Source organism: Paramormyrops kingsleyae, chromosome 3, assembly GCF_048594095.1.
Source record: "Paramormyrops kingsleyae isolate MSU_618 chromosome 3, PKINGS_0.4, whole genome shotgun sequence".
NCBI lineage: Eukaryota > Metazoa > Chordata > Actinopteri > Osteoglossiformes > Mormyridae > Paramormyrops > Paramormyrops kingsleyae.
Window position 1 is genome coordinate 26,160,694 of NC_132799.1, and position 25,850 is coordinate 26,186,543.

Sequence of the window (25,850 nt, forward strand, 5' to 3'; positions counted from 1 at the left end):
ATTCAAAGAAGAGAGAGATAATTTAACTTGCTTAACAGGGTAATTATGCTAAAATGCTTTTTGTCTAAAAACCTGTAATTAGTGTCTTAATTACCATCTAAAAATTGCTCTAGACAAATTTAACTACAAAGGACACAATGATGCTTCAGATTACCTTGTGCGGCTTTCTTTATGACAGACATAGCTCTTCATTTTCTGCAACTATTGTGCAGAAAAGAACACAAAAGCTGTTACTATGGAAATTAACAAGGCCCTGCTAATGAGGTCTTGATGCCTGAAACATTGCACAGCACTACAGAGCACTAGGGACCTGCCCACAGAGATGCAGAAGCCAATGGGAAGTCACAGCAGTGGGGACACGGCAGATGGGGGAGTGGCCTAAAGTAGAACCTCTTTAAATGACGGAAAACCTTAAGACGGCAGGATAAATTATTCCAAAGAACCTATCAGAAGTGCAGTGGGAGATCATCACAGCTTTATGGGGTGTTTTGACCTGAATATTGACCTGTTTCAGATTCTGACCCCCCCGTACCTGGGTTCTGATCTCAGTTCCTCCTCTGGTTATTCTCTTCTGGGGGCTGTTTTTCTGTTTTGTTGTTGCTGGATTTCCTCCCTTGTCAGTTTGGTGGGATCCCATGTCTGTCAGGACCGTCCACCAACCCCTAGCACCACTTCCACGAACCCCGCTCACGAGCCCCGATATCGGGCTGCCACTTTGCCCCCGATGAAGGGGTGGCCTGACTGCATCTGGGGTGGGGGGGAGGGGCAGCATTTTCAGCGAGCCTCAGATAGGGGCCAAAAAAAATCGTGTGAGAGATGACATGTCACAGCATCCTCTCCTGCCAGCCACGGCGGCATGGACATTTCTGTGGGTCTCTGCTGTGACGGCCAGAGTGATCCTGTCACCGGTGGGGCCCTTCAGCACGGGACCCGAACTGCTCCAGGGGCCCCAACCTCCATCAAACTTCCATGTATCTGTGTGTCTGTGCCTTTCATGTAGAACAAGATATGCAATTTCCTCACAGCACTGGGACGTTTGAATAAAATACAACTATTCCCATTACTGTTATTGCTAAAGCATTGCCTTCAGGGCATTTTCAGTAACGGAAACATGCAGGCAGCATTTAGAAGCCGCAAACCCAGACAGGACGCATAACCCGCAGTAAGGATTACTGCAAACACATTTCGGCTGTGTGTATCTGCTCAGCACTGACAGCACCACACCAATAGGAAGCCTTTCTGATGAGTCATGTGACCTCGTGCCTTTTGGCACATTTAAAATGACCATCTCTCCTTGACCTGTGTGATGTTCAAATACCTTAAAAAAAAAACACAAAATAAACAGAGCACCTGACTTTTGCTCCTTAAACTGCTCCTTCTCGCCATTGCTGAGCGATGGCTCTTTCTCAAGCGTTTATTTACACCCATAAGACCTCCTTCCTGCATGAGCCTGTTTTTCCCCCTCATTCAGGTGAGTAAACACGCAACGCCTCAGCTAAGGTTTACGAGGCTGTTTACAGCTGAGGGTGTCCTATTCCCTCCGGTTCTGTAAGACAGCGAGTCCTTCCCAGTACAATAAGAAGATCGAGTTCTCTGTATCTCGTGCTCATAATCTGGGGTTTCGAGGCAAACGGATTTCCTGGTCATGAGTGATAAAGTGCTACCAGGAATCAGCAAATGCCGATTCACATTACAGTCACTAGCCCGACCCCTCCCTCGGCAAGGCCAGGCAAACCTCCACAAAATGAGCCCAACAAACTCATTAGGGACAAACTTTGTGAAACATCAAGCAGAACCATCTGCTTTGCATTGCAGTTTCTTTTACATTTACTCATTAAGCAGACATGTTTATCCAAAGAAACACATGGAGCAGGCCGGGTTAGTAACCTATCGGGGAGGGGGGGGGAGGTAAGGGCCTTGCTCAGGGGCTGTATAGTGAAACCACTCTGCCAACCCGGGGATCTGAACCAGCAACCTCCTGATCACAGTAGGGGGATGCCAGCAGGGACTGACCTGCAGCCTAAAAATAGGAAGCTGTCTTCTGAACACAAAAGCAAACATGGACGTTTTCATCCATTAAGTCATGCTGTCTGTCCTGACTGGGCTTTTTTGGGCATGAGCGACGTAGAGAGGCTGAGATGGCAGGCAGGCTGCCCCCGGGTGGGGTGGGGGGGGGGCTTGGTGGGCTCACATTCTCTCTGTAAGCCTATCTCACTGACCCCAGCTTCCCAAAAAAGAAACCCACTCACCAGCATACGCTTTGTTATCCGTCCCCACTATACATAACCCCCCTCCCCCCTTTAAAGACTCCTCTGGAGCAGACTGGGCCAGTTCAGACGCTCCGGTGGTCAGCCTGCGAGCCGTTCTGAGGATCACAGGACAAGCTCGAGCCTGGAGAAGGAGCCCAGGTGTGGAGCCGTAATGTTCGGGTACCGCAGGGAGCTGGACAAGTACGAGGATGTGGACGAGGACGAGCTGCTGGCCTCACTGACTGCCGACGAGCTCCGAGAGCTGGAGCACGAGCTGGCGGACATCGACCCCGACCGGCACGTCCCCGTCGGCCTGCGACAGAAGGACCAGACGGCCAAGACGCCCACGGGCACCTTCAGCAGGGAGGCACTGATGAAATACTGGGAGAATGAGACCCGGAAACTCCTGGAGGACGAGAGGACAGGATGCAGCCCCAAACCGGTGAGCGACATGCGGCATCTGTGTGCCGAGGATCTTTCTTGTCAACCTGAAAATGTACAAAACTGAATTTTAGTTGTGGAGTAATATCAGCTGAGAAAGAACGCCGACTCTGCATGCGCGCATGTTTGTTTTTATCTCATGCAATAATGCACTTATTATGAAAACAACTTGAAGGTACCTTGAGAAGCTCAATTACCTGTTTCCTGTCTTGAAACTGAACACAGGAAGATGAAAGGAAAGAAGATGGGATCAAGGAAGAGGGTGGCGATACAGAGGAGTGTGTGACAGAGGAGAACAGTGACGCCTCTGAGGAAGAAGGCAGCATGGAGGATGAGGAAGAGGAAGACAGTGAGGTAGAGGAAGAGGAAGCTGTAACCGAGAACGAAGAGGAAGATGAAGGTGCAGTGAGAGAGGAAAGTAGGAGTGAAAGCAGGGTCAAAGAGACACAGGGCTTTGGGTTGAGGGACAGAGAGGAGCAACTCCCAAAACCAGTTATTCCTGAGAATCCTGAAGGTCTGAACATCAAAATCACACCTGACAGGCCTTGTGGGAATCCTACGGTCATCGACGAGACCCTCGAGAAGATCCAGGCCGACGACGCCGACCTGACCGAGGTCAACCTGAACAACATCGAGAATATATCCCAACAGACTCTGGTGCGGTTTGCTGACGCATTGCGGTCCAACACGCATGTACAGGTCTTCAGCCTTGCCAACACACGAGCAGACGACCAGGTGGCCTTCGCCATCGCACAGACGCTCCAGGCCAACAGCAGCATCACCAACCTGAACATCGAGTCCAATTTTGTGACGGGAAGGGGCGTGCTGGCCCTGGCACGAGCCCTGCAGAGGAACCGCACGCTCACCGAGCTCCGCTTCCACAACCAGAGGCACATCCTGGGGGGGCAGGCGGAGATGGAGCTGGTCAAGCTGCTGAGGGACAACACCACCCTTCTGAAGCTGGGCTACCAGTTCGACCTTCCGGGGCCCAGGATGAGTATGACGGGCATCCTCACCCGGAACCAGGACCAGCGGCGGAAGCAGCGTCTCCAGGAGCAGAGGCAGCAGTGCGGGCCAGACGGGCCAGCCAACCCCAGGACCACCGCCCTGCAGAAGGGAACCCCAACAGCCTCCCCCTATGGGTCTCCAAGGCCTTCGCCCTGGTCCTCACCCTGGTCGTCCCCAAAACTGTCACGCCAAGATATCACCAAGAAGGCTCCTCCACCTGTGCCTGTAGCCCCACCTCCTCCTCCTCCTCCACCTCCACCCCCGCCCCCTCCATCTAAGTCCCCCCCGGAGAAGGCTGTGCCGACCAGGAACATCGCAGAGGTGATCCGGCAGCACGAGAAGCAGAAGCAGCGGGGAGGCGCAAACAAGCTGAAAGTGAGGAAGGGCAAGAAAGGAGGGGGCAAGGAGAAGGAGAGCAGCATCCTCAAGGAACTGAAGAGCGCGCTGAGGCCCGTGGCCGACAGGAGGTCAGAGGAGGCGTCCCGCCCATCGACGCCCCAGCGGTCAGCCCACGACGACCTCATGGCCTCCATCCGCAGCAGCAGCATCAAATCCCTGAAACGGGTGAGGGCGTGCCCTGAACGTCCACTGCCTTCCCTTAAACGGTTACCTGGCAACAGCAATAAAAATACACACACCTCAACCGCGTAATTCATTTACGCCAAATGAACCTCCAGTTCCCTGGCTGGGACGTTTCTCACTGTCATCCGGTGTGCGTTCTGGCTCTTCCAACAAAATTCCCTTCCTAGTATTGAAAAATAATTAATCAGCTCTATCATAACAAACGGTGTTCTCGGGTAAAAATTCCAAATCGCACGCGGCCTTCCTGGAAAAGGACGGGCGCGGGTTTTTGCGCTGGGGGGGCGCTTTATACCCCAGCGGCCAGCGTCACATCTCATTGCGCCATCCTGCGCTCATCATCTCACGCAGTATTGTCTGTCCGCACGTTAACGGTACTGGCCAGCTTCAGCTGGGCACCGACACCAGCTGCAGAAGCTTAGCGCCGGTTGTTCTGAGACAGCCGTGGACCTCCCCGCCAGCCCCTGCCGTCAGATCACAGCCTTGTACAGTACGTTCTTCACACTTTGGTGGCGGCCATAAATAGACTCGCGGCTTTGATAAGGCTGCTGGCTTGGGTGCCGGTGCCGGGTCACACGCCAAACCGGCACGAACCACACAGAGAAAAACGCTGACCGGCACACACCGTCCATGAAGAGAAAACCCTATTATTTATTATTATTATATCCACTCTGCTTACCTTGTCAAAGTCATTCTGATTGAGACGCTTCAGGTCCACAGTAGCCAGAGGTTCCTGCACAAACGGGTCCGAATGGGGCGCCGAATCTCCGGAGCCGGAAGCAGCCGAACTTACGGACGTTTTTCTTTCTTTTGCAGGTAGAGATTCCAACGTACCTGCGGTAACCGGAGCCGGGCGGCGGACAGCGGAGAGGCGGACGGGTCACGTAGCTCATAATTTCCCACCCTCAACTTATTTATGCGACAATCTTTTCGTTAAATGTAACAGCTTCTTTTATTGAAGGCCATTTGCGACATGGACCATAATATTAGAATCGAGCTCTTTTAAAGGTGAATTTTAGTTTATTTCCTTGTCAAATGTAAATATGTATCCTTTGTGTATTTATTTATATAAGCGAGCCAATGGATTTAACAAAAAAAAAGTCATATTTTAACGTCATTAAAGTCATGTGACAATTTTACAAACCTGAGGCACGATTTCTGAGTAAAATCAAATGCGACTCGCGACAGCTAGGAAACACATGATATTAGGCTGAACAAAATACAGAATAAACGAACCACGCTTTGTCACAGAAGAAATTATTAAGCATTTTATTATAAGTGTAGGTAGGAGGGAATGAACCTGGGGGGTGCGTAACTCCCCCCCGTAATTAATTTGATTATTATACATACGCACACACACTTTATAGCCTATAAATATATGTATACAATCAAATTATGTATTCGTTAACGGAAAACGCAGCGCTATCTTAACTGTCTCACAAAGGCTCGGCCGCAAATTTATGTTTATTTCTACAAAAAAAAAAAACATACCGTCGTTAGATGTTAATAGCTACCGATGACACAAAAGAACTAAAGTCACCTGCGCCTCAGCAGCCTCAGCTCACGGGCAAAGACAGGGGCCCCGTGGGGGCGTCATGTACACCACCCATAGACACGGATATTACTGTGGTGAATGCAGGCATGATTAGACAGTAAACATCTCACCTGCAAGAAGAGCCGATTTCTAAAACTCACTCCCTCCACGGGACACGCTTCCCAGAGAATTTCTGTGGACATTGGGAGTTTGCATTACATGTGACTGGGGTTTGATTGGCAGCACTTTAACATACGATGTGGAAGCCTGATATTTGTGGTCTTACCTCAAAAACAACAAAAACAGACTAAGTGGGTTACAGGATTTTTGCCCTTCAAATGAGCATATGAAAATTAAGAACCCACAATGACACCGAGACACAGGCCTATTTTCATAATATTGGTGTAATTATAAAGCAGCGGTTCTGAATTACACAACCGAGCCGGGACGGAACCTTCACAGGGTCGGACCGTTCAGGCCAGTCACTCAGCGGTGGCCCCGCCAGAAGCCCGCCGGCCTCTCGGAGGACACGGTGTACCGCGGAGAAATGCCATCTCTGGGAAGGTTCCATCCTCAGTGGTGACAACTGAGACTATTTTTGCCTCGGGGGGGACAGCTGGGAGGACCCCCGCAGGACACGTCAGTGAAGTGTAGGACTGGGTCAGAAAGGGGGGGGGGGGCTGCAACGCTACTGATTGGGGAACGGGCGCCAGCCGCGACTCAGCTGGAAACAAACGCAGAGACCGCGGAGTCCTTGCGGCCCCCCCGCCAGCCTTAGGCCCAGACATCACCACCAGCACCAGACCAGAGGAGGGACAGCCTTGCATGTCACAGCAAGGGAACATAGGTCAGTACCTTACAGAGCTCACTCTCTCTCTGTCCGTCTCTCTCTCTTACACACGCACACACACACGCGCGCGCGCACACTCAGAACACACGCACACATACACGCGCACAAACTACCAAAAAAGATTTCTGCTGGGATTTAAGTCATATTCTTTCCAAGCGAAGCAGCGGACAGCTTTTATCTCTCACCTGCACCTTAAAACACCCCAGTAAGTCTCCACGATAATAATTAATAATTTATTCATTATTAGTGAACCATTCCAAAGCCTTGGGCAGCCTTGCAGTCAGAGGAATCCTGATTAACAATGAAACACATCACAGAAACATTTCCAATTCTGGATTAAAATTCAGTTAAACGGTTTGGCGATTTAAAAAGGGAGAATCAATCGCCTCCAACCACACCCAAACACACATACACACACACACACACACACACACACACACCAAAAACAGGATAATATTTTGTTAGCTGCACTGAATAAGAAGAAACACTTTGTAAATAATTACATTTATTTATGTATACAAAATTAGTGTTCAATTTGTTTTCCAACCTAGTTTTAAGGTCTGGTGTAAATGTTCTGACGACGATCCTCAGGAAGGCGGCTTCTGAGCGCGTTTGGAGACTCGGCGACCTAGGATGCGCTCAGCAGCACCATGAAACGCCCGTGAGTGGCGAAAGGAAAAATCCCGGAAGAAAAAAAAAATCAAAGATGCTCCGAGGACGAACCGGGCCGGCGAGGTGCGAGCGGATAAAAACCGAGAAGGTGCCAGCGGACCTGAAGACGGACGGCTGATGGCTCGGCTCTGGCCCAGACCCCCGGCCACCACGCTGCGGCGCAGTTTTATCTCATTCCTTACTTTAAATCCCTGCAAAAATAAAACGGCCCACATCTGCCTAAATTTACAGCGAGAGCAAATGGCGCCGCATCTTTAAAAATAGCAGAATTGGGGAGAAAAAATAAACGTTTCAAGAAGAATTCAAATATGGAAATTTCAAGTAGAGAAAAGTACACTATGAAAACAGTGTCTCGCACTGATCAGAGTTTTAATAAGTCAGTTTGTTGATTTTTGTACAATTTCATTTCAGCGAAGGAACGAGGTTATAAATGGTCCATATAAAATATGAATTTGCCGGAGGGAATCTTGATGGGGGAGAAAAAACTTGGATCAAGTGAGGTATTGCACAAGTAATTTTTCTTCTTAAAAAGGCTACAAATATATACAGCAAATTGACAGACCATTTACATACTAATCTGAATAACATTTAGAGAAATGAGAAGAATTTGTCTGCATGATTTTGTAAAAATTCACTAGTCATCCCATTCGTCATCATCTTCAAAGTCCTCCTCGTCATCGTCATCTTCGTCTTCGTCTAACAAACCAAATATTAAGTTTAGATGAACAGTGAGAATCGCAAAACAAATTCACAAAGAAAATCTGTTGTAAACATAAAATACGAAGCCATTTGTTCTCAAACTTTTTACACCGAATACCACTATGCAGTAAATATAAGCCTAGGTCCATCACCATTACGACCAATGTCATGACAGGTATCTACCACTGGGGGGAGCTCATGTACCACAGTTTGAGAACCACTATGAAACTGACCAATCGCCTTTAATTATAAGCTGATAAGAAGCATGTTCTCACAGATGGGGGCAGGGCATCGGGGGAGGTGCCTACCTGAAGAGTGTATGACCACGTTTCTCTTCTGCATGGCCTCCATCAGTGCTCCCACAATGCCGGAGGAGGCGGCAGACAGTTGAGGGGTCGAATCAGGACCCTCCTGTGACACCTAGGGAGGTGAAAGACAGGAGGTCGGCTGCCTGGTGGGGGAACAGCACCTGCTCCCCTCACCCAAACCCTCAGCCCCCGAGAGTCCCACTGACGTTCTTCAGCTGGATGCCCTGCCGAATCTGGTCCAGGAGGGCGCCCCGCCCCCCCCCGCTCGCGGCTGGCTTGCTGCTGGCGTCCATCTTCTTCAGCTGTGCCCCCCCACGAATCTGGTCCAGGAGTGCCGATCTACCCCCCGGGGCCTCTGTGGAGTCCAGGTCGGATGGTGGGGCCAGTCCTGGGGGCAGGGGAGGGGGCGGAGGAGGGGGTGGTGGGGGAGGGGCCGGGGGCCCACCGAAGGCTGATGGGGGGGGTGGAGGGGGAGGGAGGCAGGCGGGGGTGGGCGGTGATGGGCCAGGGCCTCGGTTAGGCGGTGGGGGCGGAGGGTGAGTGCCCATGCCGGGCCGTGAGGGGGGCGGGGGGGCAGGTGTGGGCACTCGGGAGTGGGGCGGGGGGGCAGGTGTGGGCACTCGGGAGGGAGGCGGGGGGGGCGCGCCTCTTCCTCTGTTAGGGGGTGGAGGAGGGGCCACTGAACTGTGAGGAGGTGGTGGAGGAGGTAGGCCACCTCTAGAAGGAGGTGGGGGAGCTGTGGGGAGGGGGGGGCGGGGTGGAGAAAAAAAGCCGCCTCTTATTAAATCACCACAGTCATACTGGGGAGTCTCATGTCACAGTGACTTTTTGCAGAGAAATTCCCTACAAGGAAGTCAAAGCGCTTTATTACACTTGATATCCAGAGCTCAAGGTTGCTGAAAAATTCTAAGTAAGCATCATGCCACATTTAGCCAGAAGGTGGCGATGTGACTCCACCCTGCCCAACAGACTGACAGGCGTCACTCATTGCGTGCAACAATCTCAGGCCCATAAACTGTAGCAGACGGGTTCCTATCTCGCCACCTGGATCAGTCAGCGCTCTCCACCAATCAAAATCATCACATTTGCTCAACGGCTCACAACTGTAGCTGCCTTCAAAAAAGTCTCTCTAGGTTACTCTGAAATTACAACAATAAAAGATTTTTTCATAAGATTCGTTGTTGCTTTTCAGTTGACAGCTACATGGAAAATTGTGATCATTACTAATTATTCAGTTATAAATAACTAAGTTAAGAGGAGATTGAGGAACCACTCAGACATGTAGCACATGGTTATTCAAATCACGGTGCTCGAGGTCCGAGCCCTGCCGATTTCCCAGCCTTCCTTTACCTCTGAGCCAGCTGTGAAGCCTCTGGCCAATCAGAATCAGTGATTAATAAACTAACTGCCTGGGAGAACTGAAAACACGGCCTGGATTTGGAATCGAGGTCCATATCTGATATAAGAGAAGCTAAATAAACAAGGAGGAGAATTTAACCCCCCATAGCTGCAGAGTCTGGCTTTACCCCCCCCCCCCCCCGATAGCTGTAGAGTCTGGTTCATAACAGTTACTGGGAAAGGTGTGTGTGAACGGGGATTAACAGCAACGACCCCCTCCACCTCAAACACTGGCCCCAGACTCACCCTGCCGGCGAAGCTCGTTCTTGACGGCCTCCACCCCGCCCTGATTCTCGATGATGTCATAGATGACCTTGGACGTCTCCTTGTCCTTCAGCTGGTCCTCGGAGATGCCACACATGTCAAAGAGGTTCTTCAGCTCCGGGTCAAGATTGTTCAGCTGGAGAAAATCGAGGAGGAAAGGTGGCTCATGATCCGGAGCACGGTGGGGGGAGGCATGACCACTGTTTTTACGTGACCGACAGATGGTGCAAGCCCCGTCTTGCAAGACAGTGAATTACAGTCATGTTGAACAGTACTGATCCCATCATGCTGCGGCGATGTCCCTGTGCGACACCTAGTGGCGGCATAAGGAAATGCTGCTGTTCCACAACACACAGAAATCCTGATTACAAAAAGTAAATTCTATTTTTTGCACTAGTTGAATCAATGCCAGTTCAGATTAAATCCCTGAGTATTTGCTTCTGTTATTCTTATTGGTCACGCGTTCATCTGCTCTCCGGGGGGCCGCAAGATTTACACTCCAAGGGATACAGGCACGATATGGTTTGGGAATCACGCGAATTTCTACCAGATGGGAAAAAAAGCTTCTTACCCAGAAATCGCAATATGATGCAGGACAATGGTTGCATTCGTCCGGACATCAATGTTTACAATCCTCTCTTTGTCAGTAAATGTGCAGACTACATCCCCCAATCACTCTCGCCAGGTTCTGTAGCTGATACAATTCCTTTGTGACCACAGTTAGATATTTAAACTATGTGGCATTGTGATAAAAATAATGACAACCCTTCCAGAGAGGAGTAACAAAATGACTCCCTATGTACACAATAAAACTACCTGCACCTCCCACTGCTGTTCGAAGTAACCTCTGAAACCAGCAGTGTCACCTAGGGGACAGTAGGTGGCGTAGTGGTCAAAGATGTAGACTCACTTTCTGAGGGTTGCTGATTCTGAGAAGCGTCTTTCTGTTGCTACCCTTTGACAGTTTGACCTAGATCGTAAAATCCTCTAATGAGAAATGAAATTTATATTCCCAAAACTAATATTATTAATACTACTAATAATAAAAATAATACTGAATAAATCTATTAGTAGTAGACAGCAAAGCTTTTCCCACTTCTTTAGTGAAGGGAGCGATTCTGCCCCTGGAATCTCAGCCTCCAGTTCCAGGCTTTTCCCCATTACAGCATCTACCAGGAATCTGCCATCACAGGGAATCTTGTCAACGCGCGGTTCAGCTGCGAGGCGACGTCACAGCAACAACACAGCCCCCCTCTGTCCCATGACGGCTGCCGAAGGCGGGTCCCGCCCTGCCGGATGGGGGCTGTACTCACATCGAAGCCTGTGTTTGGGTCCCATCCTACGTGGCCGACGTGCCTGTGGAGAGACAAAGGAACAAGGGGGAATAGGGAGGCAGACGGGACAGTCAGTGAATTGAAGCAGGGGAATGTGCACACAGACCACAGACACACACAAGCACGCTGACACACACAGACCACAGACACACACAAGCACGCTGACACACACAGACCACAGACACACACAAGCACGCTGACACACACAGACCACAGACACACGCACGCTGATACACACAGACCACAGACACACACAAGCACGCTGATACACACAGACCACAGACACACACAAGCACGCTGACACACACAGACCACAGACACACACAAGCACGCTGACACACACAGACCACAGACACACACAAGCACGCTGACACACACAGACCACAGACACACACACGCACGCTGACACACACAGACCACAGACACACACAAGCACGCTGACACACACAGACCACAGACACACACAAGCACGCTGATACACACAGACCACAGACACACACAAGCACGCTGACACACACAGACCACAGACACACACAAGCACGCTGACACACACAGACCACAGACACACATAGGGACGCTGACACACACAGACCACAGACACACACAAGCACGCTGACACACACAGACCACAGACACACATAGGGACGCTGACACAGACAGACCACAGACACACACAAGCACGCTGACACACACAGACCACAGACACACACACGCTGACACACACAGACCACAGACACACACAAGCACGCTGACACACACAGACCACAGACACACACAAGCACGCTGACACACACAGACCACAGACACACACAAGCACGCTGACACACACAGACCACAGACACACACAAGCACGCTGACACACACAGACCACAGACACACACAAGCACGCTGACACACACAGACCACAGACACACACAAGCACGCTGACACACACAGACCACAGACACACACAAGCACGCTGACACACACAGACCACAGGCACACACAAGCACGCTGACACACACAGACCACAGACACACGCAAGCACGCTGACACACACAGACCACAGACACACACACGCTGACACACACAGACCACAGACACACACACGCTGACACACACAGACCACAGACACACACAAGCACGCTGACACACACAGACCACAGACACACACAAGCACGCTGACACACACAGACCACAGACACACACAAGCACGCTGACACACACAGACCACAGACACGGTGACACACACTGACCGCAGACACGCTGACACACACAGACCGCAGACACGCTGACACACACAGACCACAGACACACGCACGCTGACACACACAGACCACAGACACACGCATGCTGACACACACAGACCACAGACACACGTACGCTGACACACACAGACCACAGACACGCTGACACACACAGACCACAGACACACGCATGCTGACACACACAGACCACAGACACACGCATGCTGACACACACAGACCACAGACACACGTACGCTGACACACACAGACCACAGACACACGTACGCAGACACACACAGACCACAGACAGACACACACAGACCACAGACACACACAGACCACACACGCACACACGCTGACACACACAGACCACAGACACGCTGACACACACAGACCACAGACACACGCACGCTGACACACACAGACCACAGACACACGCACGCTGACACACACAGACCACAGACACGCTGACACACACAGACCACAGACACACGCACGCTGACACACACAGACCACAGACACACGCACGCTGACACACACAGACCACAGACACACGCACGCTGACACACACAGACCACAGACACACGTACGCTGACACACACAGACCACAGACACGGTGACACACACAGACCACAGACACACGCATGCTGACACACACAGACCACAGACACACGCATGTTGACACACACAGACCACAGACACACGTACGCTGACACACACAGACCACAGACAGACACACACAGACCACAGACACACACAGACCACACACGCACACACGCTGACACACACAGACCACAGACACACACACAGACCAGACAGACACACACAGACCAGACAGACACACACAGACCACAGAAACACGCATGCTGACACACACAGACCACAGACACACACACGCTGACACACCACAGACACATTTGTATTCATATCTTTGTGTGGACTCTGGATTCATTTCTATGGGAAAAACCCTATTCCCTGTAAAGACAACCTTAACCCCTACCCAGCCATAACCTTAACCATAAGCAACCAAACAAAATACAAGACTAGTATTGATTGCAGTTACAAATTTTTATAAAGTTTCCCCTTGTGAGGAATGAAAAAATGGTCCACAAAATGTTAAAACAACAGGTTTTTATCACATTGTGGACACACACACACACACATATATAATCTGACAAGAACAATAATGAAAAACTGAAGAGAAACGGGTGTGACGCATCCAGACGGTGCGGGCGGATCGACTCGTGGGGAGATGCCCGCGGCTCCTAAGCAGTCCGTGTTTGTTTCTGTCCTTCATTCCTAAGGGTCACACGCCTTCCCCGTCCCATCGCCGCCCAATCTCCGCGATTATCCCTTCATTCCTGACTTAATCACCATGACCACGCCTGCCAACGCTCTCACTACACAATAAACCTCTTTAGTCTCGGATCCGTCGAGCAGAGCTGATGGCACGGGTCATGGACACCCAGCAGGCGCCAACATGATGGCTGGTGACGAGGGAGGTCTGGGGGGGGGCACGCGGATTGCGGACTCACTGGAAGTTGCTGGGCGTGCCGATGTCGGCCTTGGTCAGCTTCTTTTTCCCTCCTCGGCCCTTCTTCTTCCTCTCCTTGTCCTTTAGGTTGCTATGCACCATGTTGTTGACCTGCATGTTGTTATGGTAACGGGCATTGACGATCTCCGGGTTCTTTATGTCCACCGTGGCCATCGGCAGGTTGGGTCCTGGGAACAAGGCAGGCAGTCAGGGCTCCATCCAACCAGCATGACGGCTCATCTTACAGACCACAGCGAGACAGCAAAGACCAGACGCGACAAAACCAAGACCAACATCTATCCTTGGGACAAGCGGCCCGACACCTGCAAGACTGTTAAACATCAAGCCAAGACTTTTAAAGCATTCTTGGCTCCTCGACAGCTGCAGGTCTGTGATGTTCTACAGACTCACTCTAAGGCAGCACAGACAAAAGCATCCACTAAACAAGTAAATGTAAATGCAGGAATAATGCATTTAACTAATCTCATAATGTCAACGCAGGGCAGGAACACTGGAGTAGAGCTTTCTTGTTTTGCAGGTTATGTTTAATTCAAGGGTAAATTCATTAAGAAGCGGACAGAATCTGGGAGCACTTTCACAAATGGCCCAAGGACTAAGGAACAGAACAGACACACTGAGAACAAAGACGAAAGTGATGGGACTGATGTATCCCACGTACTTCTAATAAAGGTCACCACTCCCTCAAGGTCTTACAGGCAGGAGTATAAAGAGCGCCACCTATCTGCAGAGGTAGCACACCACAATCTGTGTGCCGGATGAAAGCTTAAGGTCCCTATCAAAGGCCTTAATGCCACCACACAAACCCAAAACACACATCCTCTTACCCTGACAGATTACATTGTGAGGTACCTTCCCTGGGGTGCGGACATGGCCCAGTATAGTGACGCGGGGTGGGGGGTTATTTGTAGGTGTTATATACCCATAGGTGACTTTAGGCGTTTCTTCAAGCAGGTGCAAGATGAGAACCCAACCAGTCATTACAATGTAATTTAATATTGTTTAATTTAATATGTTCAAATAGAACTTTCATCTGACTTTCATCCCCCTGCACCTTGGGTAGATGTAAATACCCCGGAGAGCCTAAACGGGGCTGCCAGTGTTACAGAACAGAAAGTAAAGGGTATTTAAAATGATAAAAGAGTTCCTCTATTAGAAAAAGAAATAGCTGGGTAAGAAAACGCAGTAAAGGCACACGGAATGGTGACGTACCATTCGGAGGATCACGCCTTTTCTCTGCAAGACAGAAACCAACAAGAATTAAAATCTAACAGACAGTAACAGTCTTGCATGGAAACAGCGTGAGGTTGAGCCATCGGAGGATCGGGAGATTTGGGATCGCAGGCATCAGGCCTTGGACGGGGAGGGGGGAGGGGGGGGGCGAGCGGGAATGGCGGGGAGAACACGGAGTGGGTTAGGGTCATCAGGTGCGGAAAGGCCCGGAATGCCGTCCTGGAGGATACGGGCGGAGCTACAGGGACAGATATTAAAAGCTGCCGTCTCAGACTCTAACAGCGTGAAATTGATCCCTCTTCAAAGACCAATATGAGTGAGCGGGGAGGGGGGGGATGGGGGGGGACTGGAAAGAGATGGGATTGACTCTCAAAGACAACGAGCCCTCAAGGGGCGACGGCTGAATCACCGGTTCTCCTCTGCTGCCGTTTCTCCAAATCACCCACGGCCGCCCGGAACCGCCGCGCCTCCTCGTCATTCGCGAAGTTCATGCCCACCTGGCAGGTCTGGGGGGGAGAAGCAGGACAGGGATTGGGGTTGGGGGCCAGAGGACCAAAGTCACTGGGGGCACGACCCCCACAGGCAACCTCCATTCGGCGAAAATGAAAGACGAATCAGCCCAACTACGCCCTATAACTGAGGGCTGCGCGAAGGCATAGCAGACGACGTCTACATTGTGAGGGAAACATGCTTCGGTTCCGCAATAAACTCACGTCTCCAACAAACGATAAGAAGTACGGCTTCGATTGGCTGAGAGTGAAGTTGTTGTAGAGTTCCTGCTCGAACAACTGCCTTCCATCCTGGGAAGGACAGGGGGACAGAAGGACAGGGGGACAGAAGGACAGGGGGACACTGCTTGACCTTCTTGGCATGACACCACTGGACAAAAGCACACGCAGATCTGTTCTGCTCCAGTTCTCTACTCGAGACACAGACATCTTGACAGATATTTTCCCTCACTATTTGGAAATAACATGTCCCAAGCCCACCCACCATGGACAGAACCCTGTCACAAGCATGTCCCCACTGGACCAGCACCTTTCTGTGGTGAACTCAGCCTACCCATAATCCCTCAGGCTGGCGGAGCTCACCTTGAGGTCGTAGACGCGTAAGAAATAGGAGCGCAGTGAGTTGTCCTTGACGAGGCACACGACTCCGCAGCACCTCTTCACCCAGGAGCTCCTGTCGGCCAAGAAGACCTGGACAACGGCGGAGGACATCGTCTGCCGTGGGAGAGGGGGACGGAGGGCAGGCAATGTTAAATATTCCCCAGCACACAGACAAAGCACCAGAGTACAAACAAGCTACGCTAACAACAAGCTAAGCTAATAACAGCCCTAAGAACACATCGCATGAAGCTACATATACAGTATGGACAAAGTACTGGGTCACCTGGCCCTTACACCCACAGGAACTTTTATGACATGTAAATCCATAAATGATTCTAAATCCATAGGCATCAATATGGAGTTGCCCCCCACCCCCTCTTTCCAGCTATAACAGCTGCCACTCTTCTGGGGAGGCTCTCCACAAGATTCTGGAGTGTGTCTGTGGGAATTTCTGCCCGTTCAGCCAGAAGAGCATTTGTGAGGTCAGGCGCTGATATTGGACGTGAAGGTCGGGCTCACAATCCAGTTCATCCCAAAGATGTTTGATGGAGTTGAGGTCAGGGTTCTGTGTGGGGCAGTCACGTTCTTCCACACTACACTCACCCAGTCATGTCATTATGGACCTTGCTCCATGCACTGGCCTTCCCCAAACTGTTCCCACAAAGTCGGAAGCATGGAATTGTCCAAAATGTCTTGATACACATACTGTACGATGGCCTGTTCCTGAGGGCGTGCAGGCCTGAGGGTGTACAGTCCAGCTGTGCCAATATTCTTGTCCATGTAGCATATATTAGCACAAAGCACCCGCATACAACACGCCACACTTACGAGACGCTAAGCTAATAACAGGCTAGGAACACAGAGCATAATGCTACATAAATTAGCTTCCCCCCCCACCCCAAGGACAGCTGCAGGGATGCCCAGAGAGGCGTCACGCGAGCTGGCAGCAGACGGCTGGCACCGCAGGGCCCGTCTCGGCCCTCTTACGTCACGGCACAGCCGACATCGACAAAGGGCTTCTTTGTCCCGCGCCGGGCCGCACCCTGGGAAGCGTGCACACATGTCCGGGAAGCACACTCGATCTGTCTGCACTTTCGACGCGACACTGACGCTCGCCTGCATCCTAAAAGTGAAAACGGGCCATCCTTCAGGCGAGTGCTGAAGAGCTATGGCAGAGATGCGCCGGGCGATATGGAACGTGGAACCCGCTCCAGAGGTCTCGCGATGTGCATGTCCTGGGGGCAACCCGAACACCGTGATGCAGAACGCGGAACCCACTCAAGAGCTCCCATGATGTGCGTGTCCCGGGGGTGACCCGAATACTGTGATGCAGAATCTACTCCAGATGTCCTGCTACTTGTGTGTTGCAGGGGGCAACCCAAACACCATGATGTAGTGCAATTGCAGGGGGGACATTTCTGGAAAATGAAGCTCAGAAAGGCCCCAGCTTTGAGGTCGCTGTAAGAGTGTCAATTTTTTTCTGATTAAATTGAAATACCCATCATCTTGCTGTTCCTTCCCTTCTGAGTTCTGACACAGTGAAAATGGAACATTAAAGTTTGTGTGGAACAGTGGTTAGCACTCTGCCTCACACCACCTGGACTTGGGTTCGAGTCCCCGTCCTGGGTCTACGTGTGTGGAGCTTGCATGTTCTTCATGTGTTATACTGGGTTTTTCCTCTGGGTTTTCTCCAATTTCCTCCCCACAGTTCAAAATGCACGCCAAGGTAAACTGGAGTTATCAAATGGGCTGTAGGTGTGAATGGGGTGTGTATATGCGTGATCTGTGATGGGTTGGCGCCCCATCCTGGGTTGTTCCCCAGAGCCTCTGGGGGAGGCTGCAACCCTGAATAGGACAAGCGGTTACAGAAAATGGATGGAAAACTTTCATGGAGTTTGTTTTTTTTTTATGCCTAAAGGTGAAAACAGTTTCCAGAGAGCTGGAGATGCCGTACAGCTGCCATGGTCAGGACCTCCCAGGGGGCGCCAAACTGACTCCTAACCACACCTGCTACTGCGAGGCCTCAAGGAACTGGGAAAGGACTCAGTCAGCAAACAGGCAGCATCAAAGCCATGGGGCTAATTGACAGGAAGGCGGTTTATTGAAAAAGAGGCGTCTTTCTTCCTGTTTGCTGAGCAGGATCACTGGGACGCTTCAGGAAGGTCATTAAGGGGCCCCACGCTGAGCCGGTCTGCCTCTCCATGGCCACCTAATGAATCTGCTGTGTGACTGGGAGGTAGGTGTGTGTGGGGGGTGGTTTCTGCCCTCTGGGGAATTTTCTACCTTACAACCAAATAAATGAGGCAAAACACACACCCCGTGAATCCTTCAGGGGTAACTTACAGGGCGTGCGCTGGGGGTCACAACAGCGCCCCCACCCAGCGGATCCAGTTACTACACCTGTGGGCGACTCTGGTATCCCATACGTTTTACATGCTGCCGTTACATTCAGAAAAACCCGTGGTCTCTAATATAGTATTGCTGGATCATGGACTGTGGTGATTCAAACCGCTCAACCAGCGCAAAATTCCATTTTACATTTATTTAACAGACGGTTTTGTCAAAACAAAAGTAAAGATCAGAAAGCTTGGTCAGTCAGCGTCCCGGAAACAACTGGAAATAAGGGCTTTGGACAAAAGTCCAACAGTGACATGATCACTCTGAGGGCCCTGGGATTCGAAACCACAGCCTTCCGAACATGGGTACAACTACACACCACCCGTGCTAAAATGATTTCCATTCACATTCCACATGCGTAAAACTCCACACACACAGGCCAGGACCGTAACACTTCACATCTCTGCCTTTGTTGATGAGTGATTCAGTCTAGAATTTGCCACATTCTCCATGGAGATACAGTAGACTACACTGCGGATACCACAGTGAGAAACCATCGCACCCTCGATAATAAGGAGACTGGGAAAGGATCAGCATTAAGCCCCTTAAGGCGCCTGTATACTTCAGACAATGTCGAAGTCGTTTTAGAAATACGTCATCGTATGAACCACTGCTAGCATTAAACCAATAGTGACTGTTAATAAGGAACACGTTCCACGTCCTCTCCTTTGTTGAAATGGCCACAGTACGTTTATCTACGCTCTTTATGTGGGTCTGCTGAGTCATGAGCATTCGACACCCTCTAGGGCAGGGGGTGCTGCGTAACAAACGAGGCGGCGCCGTTGTTTTAAGTGTACACTTTGCTCTTGCCGATGTGCTCGATTCCATTTTGTCTGGACATTATTTGATATGTTCGGCCGCCTTAAAAACAGGAAGCGCAAGTTCCCTGCCATCTCGGAAGCGGGGCCTGGAGCCGTATTTTAAAGGAAAAAGTGACCCCCAGGCAGGACTCGGGAGCCTGTGGGAGGAGCCAGTGACCATGGGGGAGGGGCCAGGGAGCCTGTGGGAGGAGCCAGGGAGCCTGTGGGAGAAGCCAGGGAGCCTGTGGGAGGAGCCAAGGAGCCTGTGGGAGGAGCCAGGGAGCTTGTGGGAGGAGCCAGGGAGCCTACTATTCAAACCACACATTTGCATGGGTCCCCTGTTGGCCACAAGCAGTCACTACACTAAATATTAAATACATGTACATTTAATAATAATAATAATTTCTGACAATTTATTGATCCCTATGGGGAAATTCCCATTTCACCCACCCCATCTTGCTCTCCATGACACAGACACACATGTAGGTGAGAGGAAGCCTGGCAGTGAAGGGCAGCCACCTGCCACAGCGCCCATGGAGCTGGGGGTTAAGGGCCAAGCTCAAGGGCCCACAGGCGTGACTATTCTGCTGAGGCCGGACTTGAACCAGCAACATACTGATCACAGGTACAAAGGCTTAACCCGCTGAGTCACATGCTGCCTAAGAGATGCTGAAGCGGCATGCTATGCTAACCAGCTAACTAGCTACAATCTTCTGACTCTACGCACTAGCTATTTATTTAGTTGTTAAAAACATCTGAGAGGGGGACGGGGACGAGGGGGGGGAGCAAACTGACTTTTTGACTGACAGACTTTTTTAATTGGGCCCCAGAAAGGACTCAAAGGCAGTGACTCTGAAAACCTCTCAGCGTTTTGGTGGGTCGGATTCAAATGTAAAACTTGTGTGCCCCCCCCCCCCCCCCCCCCCCCCGGACTGATCCGGAAAAACCAGAATGACAGAAAGGCCACCAGGTAAACCCTCGATCAGGACACCAGAAGGGTCGGAGCAAGTGGAACCAGAAGGGTGCCCCCCCTCACTCTCAGCTGGCCTGCAGCGGCCCCCAGAGACCACTTCAAACCACGCAAGCGGAAAATGCTGAGGAACCAGTATGGGATGGTAACCTCACACAGCTACAGCCTTCGGGGTGATGGGGACTACAGTCTCTGAGCAACAGGCCTAATGACACCTGTCACAGGCCGGCAACGCTGCTGCGGGGATGACGGGTTATGAACGGAAACGCGAGGGTTAACGGCAGCCACACTAAAGCTATAAAATCCGACGTAGAAGGAAAACATGAACTTTGAATAGCCATATAAAAGCAGCCAGGCGCTGAATTCCACACACATCACTTCCGTGTTTATGTCCTTTGTCACCGGTCTCGATTATATGGTCGTAAAGGCCTGGGACTCGGGTGAAAGTATGGCAGGTATGATCTCCATGCACTCTGTCACTCCACCCCCTCGGAAAGGGACGCTGAATGCCGGGCCGTCAGCAGCCTCCCCCGGCAACGGGGCGTGACACGCCCGGGGAGCGACTCCATACCTGGCCTGCTATTCCCATTTCAACGGCGCTAAAGGCTGAACGCTAAAGGTCAGAGAGGAGGTTGCTGCTCACTGTGTATCCCCAGGGCCGCGGGGAAACCCTGGTGATACGACGAACAGTGATTTCATGAACACCCGGAGCTCAGTAACCCGGCTGAAAACGGTACACGCTAGTCCTGAATTACCTGAAAGTCCACACCATCACTGTGAGCCCACGATCCCAAGCAAATACGTGCAAGGAGATCACAAACAGCTCTCGCTATATTCTCCTTGGTGCATGTCACAACACACCCCGACCCACATTCAGCACATAATCTGATTATTTTATTCCACAAGAATGCAATGTTTGCTGTTTGATCAACAAACTATCAGTTTGTTTTTGTGCTGTAAGTTTAAGGGTGTAATAAGATTTCCTCCATTCCGATCTGCAAATGTAAAAGAGAATGAAACAAATCTGACTGATGGGGGGGGGGGGAAATCAACCACGAGAAAAGTAATCCAATCGTATAAGTGCGCTGGAAACGGCATCATACAAAGAAAAATGAAAAGGGACATTATGGGGAAGATGGTGGCACAGGGGGTAGTACTATTGTTCAGCAACTGGAGGGTTGCAGGTTCAAGCCCTGATTCCTTCTGTCCCCATCAAAGTGTCCTTGAGCAAGACACTGAACCCCAAATTGCTCCCGGTGTGCAGGTCGGCACCTTGCATGGCAGCCTCCACCACTGGTGTATGAATGTGAGTGTGGATGGGTGAATGTGAGGCATGTATTGTAAAGCGCTTTGAGTACTCGTAGGAGTAGAAAAGTGCTATATAAATGCAGTCCATTTACCATTTACCATTACATTAAGAAAGCAAGAAAGGAAGCAGGCCACCTGGGCTGAATACCAGATGTAGGATGGCCTTTTCAGGTGACACCACAGAGCCCGCATCTACAAAATACCTGCTCTCACTTCACAAAAGAGTTTCAGAGATTTACAGTTTAAATTTCCAACGCCAGGTTTGTTTAGGTTTCGACAAACTATGCGATTTAGCAGTTTAAGACGATCCAGATAAGGAAACTGTCTAACCAGGTACAGATAATCCTGGAGACACGTGTTTAGGTGCAGTAACAAAGTACCGATCCCCTGAAAGTGGATCAGGAGACACCCAGGATCGTCTTAAGACAAGGGCTGAAACTTTCCATTGACTTCGGGTACTTTTAAACCCAGCACAAGTGACATTTCTCGATCATCATTTTGTGACATTGAATCGAAGTCTACAAACTGCATTCGATTTTTCTGGGACGGTCATGGGTAATAATAAAAAAACAACTTACGGTGCATTTTTTACCCAGATGGCCGAAGAGGCACTCGTTTTCTTGCGGTGTCAGGACAATGGAGCCGCAGTTTAGGATCCGCCTCTGCGGCGGAGGACCACTCATGGTTTAAAAAAATCAAATAAAAAATTAATTACAACTCTTCAGGTCTATTAGATAAGTGACCAGCAGTCATTGATCACAGCTGGCCCGTGGCCGGACCTGTCGCATTGGTGCGCAGTGTAACTATCAAAACGCTGCCGCTAAAAGCTTGACTTATTTTTATTTAGGTCCCTCCAAAAGGTACGCAGGTTCACAGCTTCGGTCCTTGGGGGTATCGGAAGGGCCAGTATCTTCCCCAGAAACGCCGAGCCTAAACTTTCATCCGAGCAGCAACGGAGGCATCGTCCAACATGGCAGCAAGGAGACTGTACCACTGGCTAAGCGATGGGGGTACCCGCTCCAACTGGGCTACCGGGCTATCCCGATTTCACCCTCGAAAAAAAAAATGCGAAGATATAGTTCCCTGTAGAACTCCTCCAAACCACACTCTGAAAACATTAATAGCGCTTAACACTAATAGATGTAGGGAAAAACACAATGTGAGAATGATAAGCCACCTCCCAAACGGAGAATGGTGCGTCCCTGTGGATCGTGCAGCAGGAATGCACTGGGCAGGGCGGGGATACCGGCTGCGCGATGCCAGCGCGCTGGCTGCTGTCTAAATGGTGGCGGGGGCGGTGCCCCAGTGTTAAGTTGGATTTCAAGTTGTAAACTTGATAAAACTATTTCTCCTCTCACATGTCTCTCAACTTAGAATTGGAAATGTGCGCTAATTCCCAATTGATGGATGCCTTTCCATGTCCCTTCACGCCAACATAAGAAAGCAAAAATAATGCATTTTTTTTTCGCAAAAATGTAACGAACTGGTATAGAGTGTGTCCTAATGCGATTTATGATTATCAAAACCTATCGGTTTTGCACTGAGATAAAAGCCGATTTTCAGTTCTGAAATGATTTAGGTATATCAGCTACATTACGATTCTGTAGTGGAAGTTCATCGATGGATAAACAGTGTATTGCCGTTTATTAGTTTTCAGTTGTACTTCAAAAAATTAAGATCTATTGCAATCCCTTCCGTGACAGTCGACGTTCACGCGATACTGCATATTTTATCACTGAGGTTGCGGGAAGAGAGATGCACCGAACACATATCCCTGTGTAACGCAATCTGTTTACACATCACATACAACGTCATAAAAAACATACTGTAGACCCTGTCTGTTTTACTCTGTTTGACATTTTATTTGAGACTTGTTGCGAATTTGAACAGGTTTCGTGTTTTTTTTTTTTTTGCGTTTTTTCAACGTCATATAACTTAGTTCGTTTTAATCACATTCCTGCTGACGTGGGTAAAAGGTACATTGACCACCTAAAAGTGTCTCGTGAAATGCCACAGCGCGATAGTTTCATTCCATTTCAGGCTGAGTTTTCTATTCTTCTCAAAAATGTCGCTGCCTTTTAAAGCATGCGTCATAAATCTAAGGTAGCATGCCGTCTCCACCACGTCCCCGGACCGCACCCCTGCGCGAGCAGGAACCTAAAACCAGTGTAACCAGCCAGGGGAGGCTGCCCCAAAGAGGAATCGACTAATGCGCGCGGGTCAGCCACTCCACTACTGGGGGATGGGCGCACGAATCGAGAAAGGTGCAAGTCAGTTTGAAAATGTCGAAGCTTTGGAGTGTATTTGCATTTTTTTTTTCACGTATTTGTCATGTGCTGTAATGCTGCCGAGGCAGACAGAATCTGTGTGGCTTAGTGGTGACTGACTAATGCCTTGGTTCCGTAGGTGATCAGGTTCTTTGGGCAGATTACAGGAGGAATCGGCGGGACAGATCCTGGGGGGGTCCCAAGTGGGGTCAGTGCAGACCCCCACTGTCTGCTTCATTCTAGCTGTGCTCTATGACCCACCTGTAGCTGGTCCGCAATGAACAGTGCCTTGTCTAGCTGTGCCCGTGCGCCTCTGTACGTTAGAGTATGTTACATGTAGCTCTCATCACATGACCTGTTGCCAAGCAGCACAGCATGCTTCAAAATGACGATCTCGGGGGGGGGGGGACTTGCTGGAAGATGCAGAAGCGTGTTTACTGACGAAATTACGTCGCCGTACAGTTTCCAGGTATGAGCTCTTTCCTGGACCAGATAACAGAGACAATCTGGTTCTCGATCTGCTGTAATGAATAGTTACCTCATTCCTCCAGGGCTCTGCGTTTGATTTCATTCCCAGCCCTTTGTATAGAGTCTGCCACGTCGGTTTCCGTGCACATGTAGGCCAGGTGAACTGCTGGGTCTGACTCACTGCACTCAGTGTGTGAGTTCATGTGTTCACTGGGTCTGACTCACTGCACTCAGTGTGTGTGTTCACTGGGTCTGACTCACTGCACTCAGTGTGTGTGTTCATGTGTTCACAGGAGTGGCAATATGTAATAAGGTCGTGCAGATCAGTACTGAAATATTGATTTTTTGATATTGAATCATTCATTTTCAGAAATGATACTAATGTAAAAATATCAGTATTTTAATCTGGCATTTTAAATGTTTAAATTAGAATATTATAAAGAGCAGCACATGAACCTTTAGCAGGCAGGACTGCCTGACATTCCCAGGGTCCGACCCTACAGACAATCAATCTACCGGTATCCCCCCCCCCACTCCATGTTGGTAAATTTCATCATCAGCACGCCTCCCATCCCTGAATATTGGGATTGGTTTTCGCGATACCAGGCTTTGCACTGGATGGAATCAGATCAAAAACACACATCGCTCAGCGTCCCAGGGTGCACTCTAGCTTTGTGGGCTGTGATCCCCCCCCCCCCCCCATAACTTTGACCGGGCTTGTATCACAAAACAGGATTTCTCACTTAGCCGGAAAACTTGTCGGATTTAAGACAGTCTGAACTAAATGTAAGTGAATGAAGAAAAAGTCCATTTGAAGTGGGGGCACATTTAGCCAAGCAACAACTCTCCCTTCATGATACAGGCCCCAGGTCAGCAATATAAGCAGAATAAGGAAGTAATCAATCGTATTTATTCTGCAAATGATTTCTTATAGGTTCAGTTCCTTTTTGTCTCTAGAGGCCAAGCATGAGGCTGTAGGAAAGTGACGAGACAAGCAAGCAAACAAGGACCAAAACAACAGAACATGACAACAAGCTTCCTTTGATGGCAGAGGGGCGATTCCACAGGGCCTCACTTATTCCAGCTCGTGGCTGTGCAGTCATCTCAGCCTCGATGATAGATCTCACACCTGGAACGAACATCGGCTCTTTCCTCACCTCAAACTTCAGCGAGAAGCACAAATC

The 25,850-nt window shown here is 50.2% G+C and overlaps 2 protein-coding genes across 4 annotated transcripts in view; one reads left to right on the forward strand and one right to left on the reverse strand.

Annotated features, from left to right (window-relative positions):
* Positions 1 to 2,421: 2,421 nt before the first annotated feature.
* Positions 2,422 to 5,420, forward strand: lmod2b (leiomodin 2 (cardiac) b). The gene is made up of 3 exons (XM_023838808.2): positions 2,422 to 2,691; positions 2,916 to 4,262; positions 5,094 to 5,420. Exons 1-3 carry the CDS (start codon positions 2,422 to 2,424, stop codon positions 5,118 to 5,120), a joined length of 1,644 nt encoding a protein of 547 aa, XP_023694576.1. The 3' UTR covers positions 5,121 to 5,420.
* Positions 5,421 to 7,683: 2,263 nt separating this feature from the next.
* The window catches only part of LOC111857535 (actin nucleation-promoting factor WASL-like), a 35,494-nt gene continuing 17,327 nt past the window's right edge, over positions 7,684 to 25,850 (reverse strand). The window contains exons 2-12 of one of the 3 annotated variants that reach the window (XM_072709977.1): positions 25,824 to 25,850; positions 16,439 to 16,570; positions 16,061 to 16,147; positions 15,757 to 15,853; positions 15,327 to 15,350; positions 14,098 to 14,284; positions 11,316 to 11,358; positions 9,985 to 10,138; positions 8,547 to 9,076; positions 8,341 to 8,452; positions 7,684 to 8,029 (exon numbers count right to left, since the gene is read on the reverse strand). The exon at positions 25,824 to 25,850 is cut by the window's right edge and continues 135 nt beyond it. In XM_072709977.1, the coding sequence (XP_072566078.1) occupies positions 7,968 to 8,029; positions 8,341 to 8,452; positions 8,547 to 9,076; positions 9,985 to 10,138; positions 11,316 to 11,358; positions 14,098 to 14,284; positions 15,327 to 15,350; positions 15,757 to 15,853; positions 16,061 to 16,147; positions 16,439 to 16,567 (1,425 nt within the window). In that variant the 5' untranslated portion in view covers positions 16,568 to 16,570; positions 25,824 to 25,850 and the 3' untranslated portion in view covers positions 7,684 to 7,967. Of the gene's footprint in view, positions 8,030 to 8,340; positions 8,453 to 8,546; positions 9,077 to 9,984; positions 10,139 to 11,315; positions 11,359 to 14,097; positions 14,285 to 15,326; positions 15,351 to 15,756; positions 15,854 to 16,060; positions 16,148 to 16,438; positions 16,571 to 22,509; positions 23,178 to 25,823 lie in introns of those variants that run through there. The other 2 variants (XM_072709975.1, XM_072709976.1) reach the window with 2 other exon arrangements.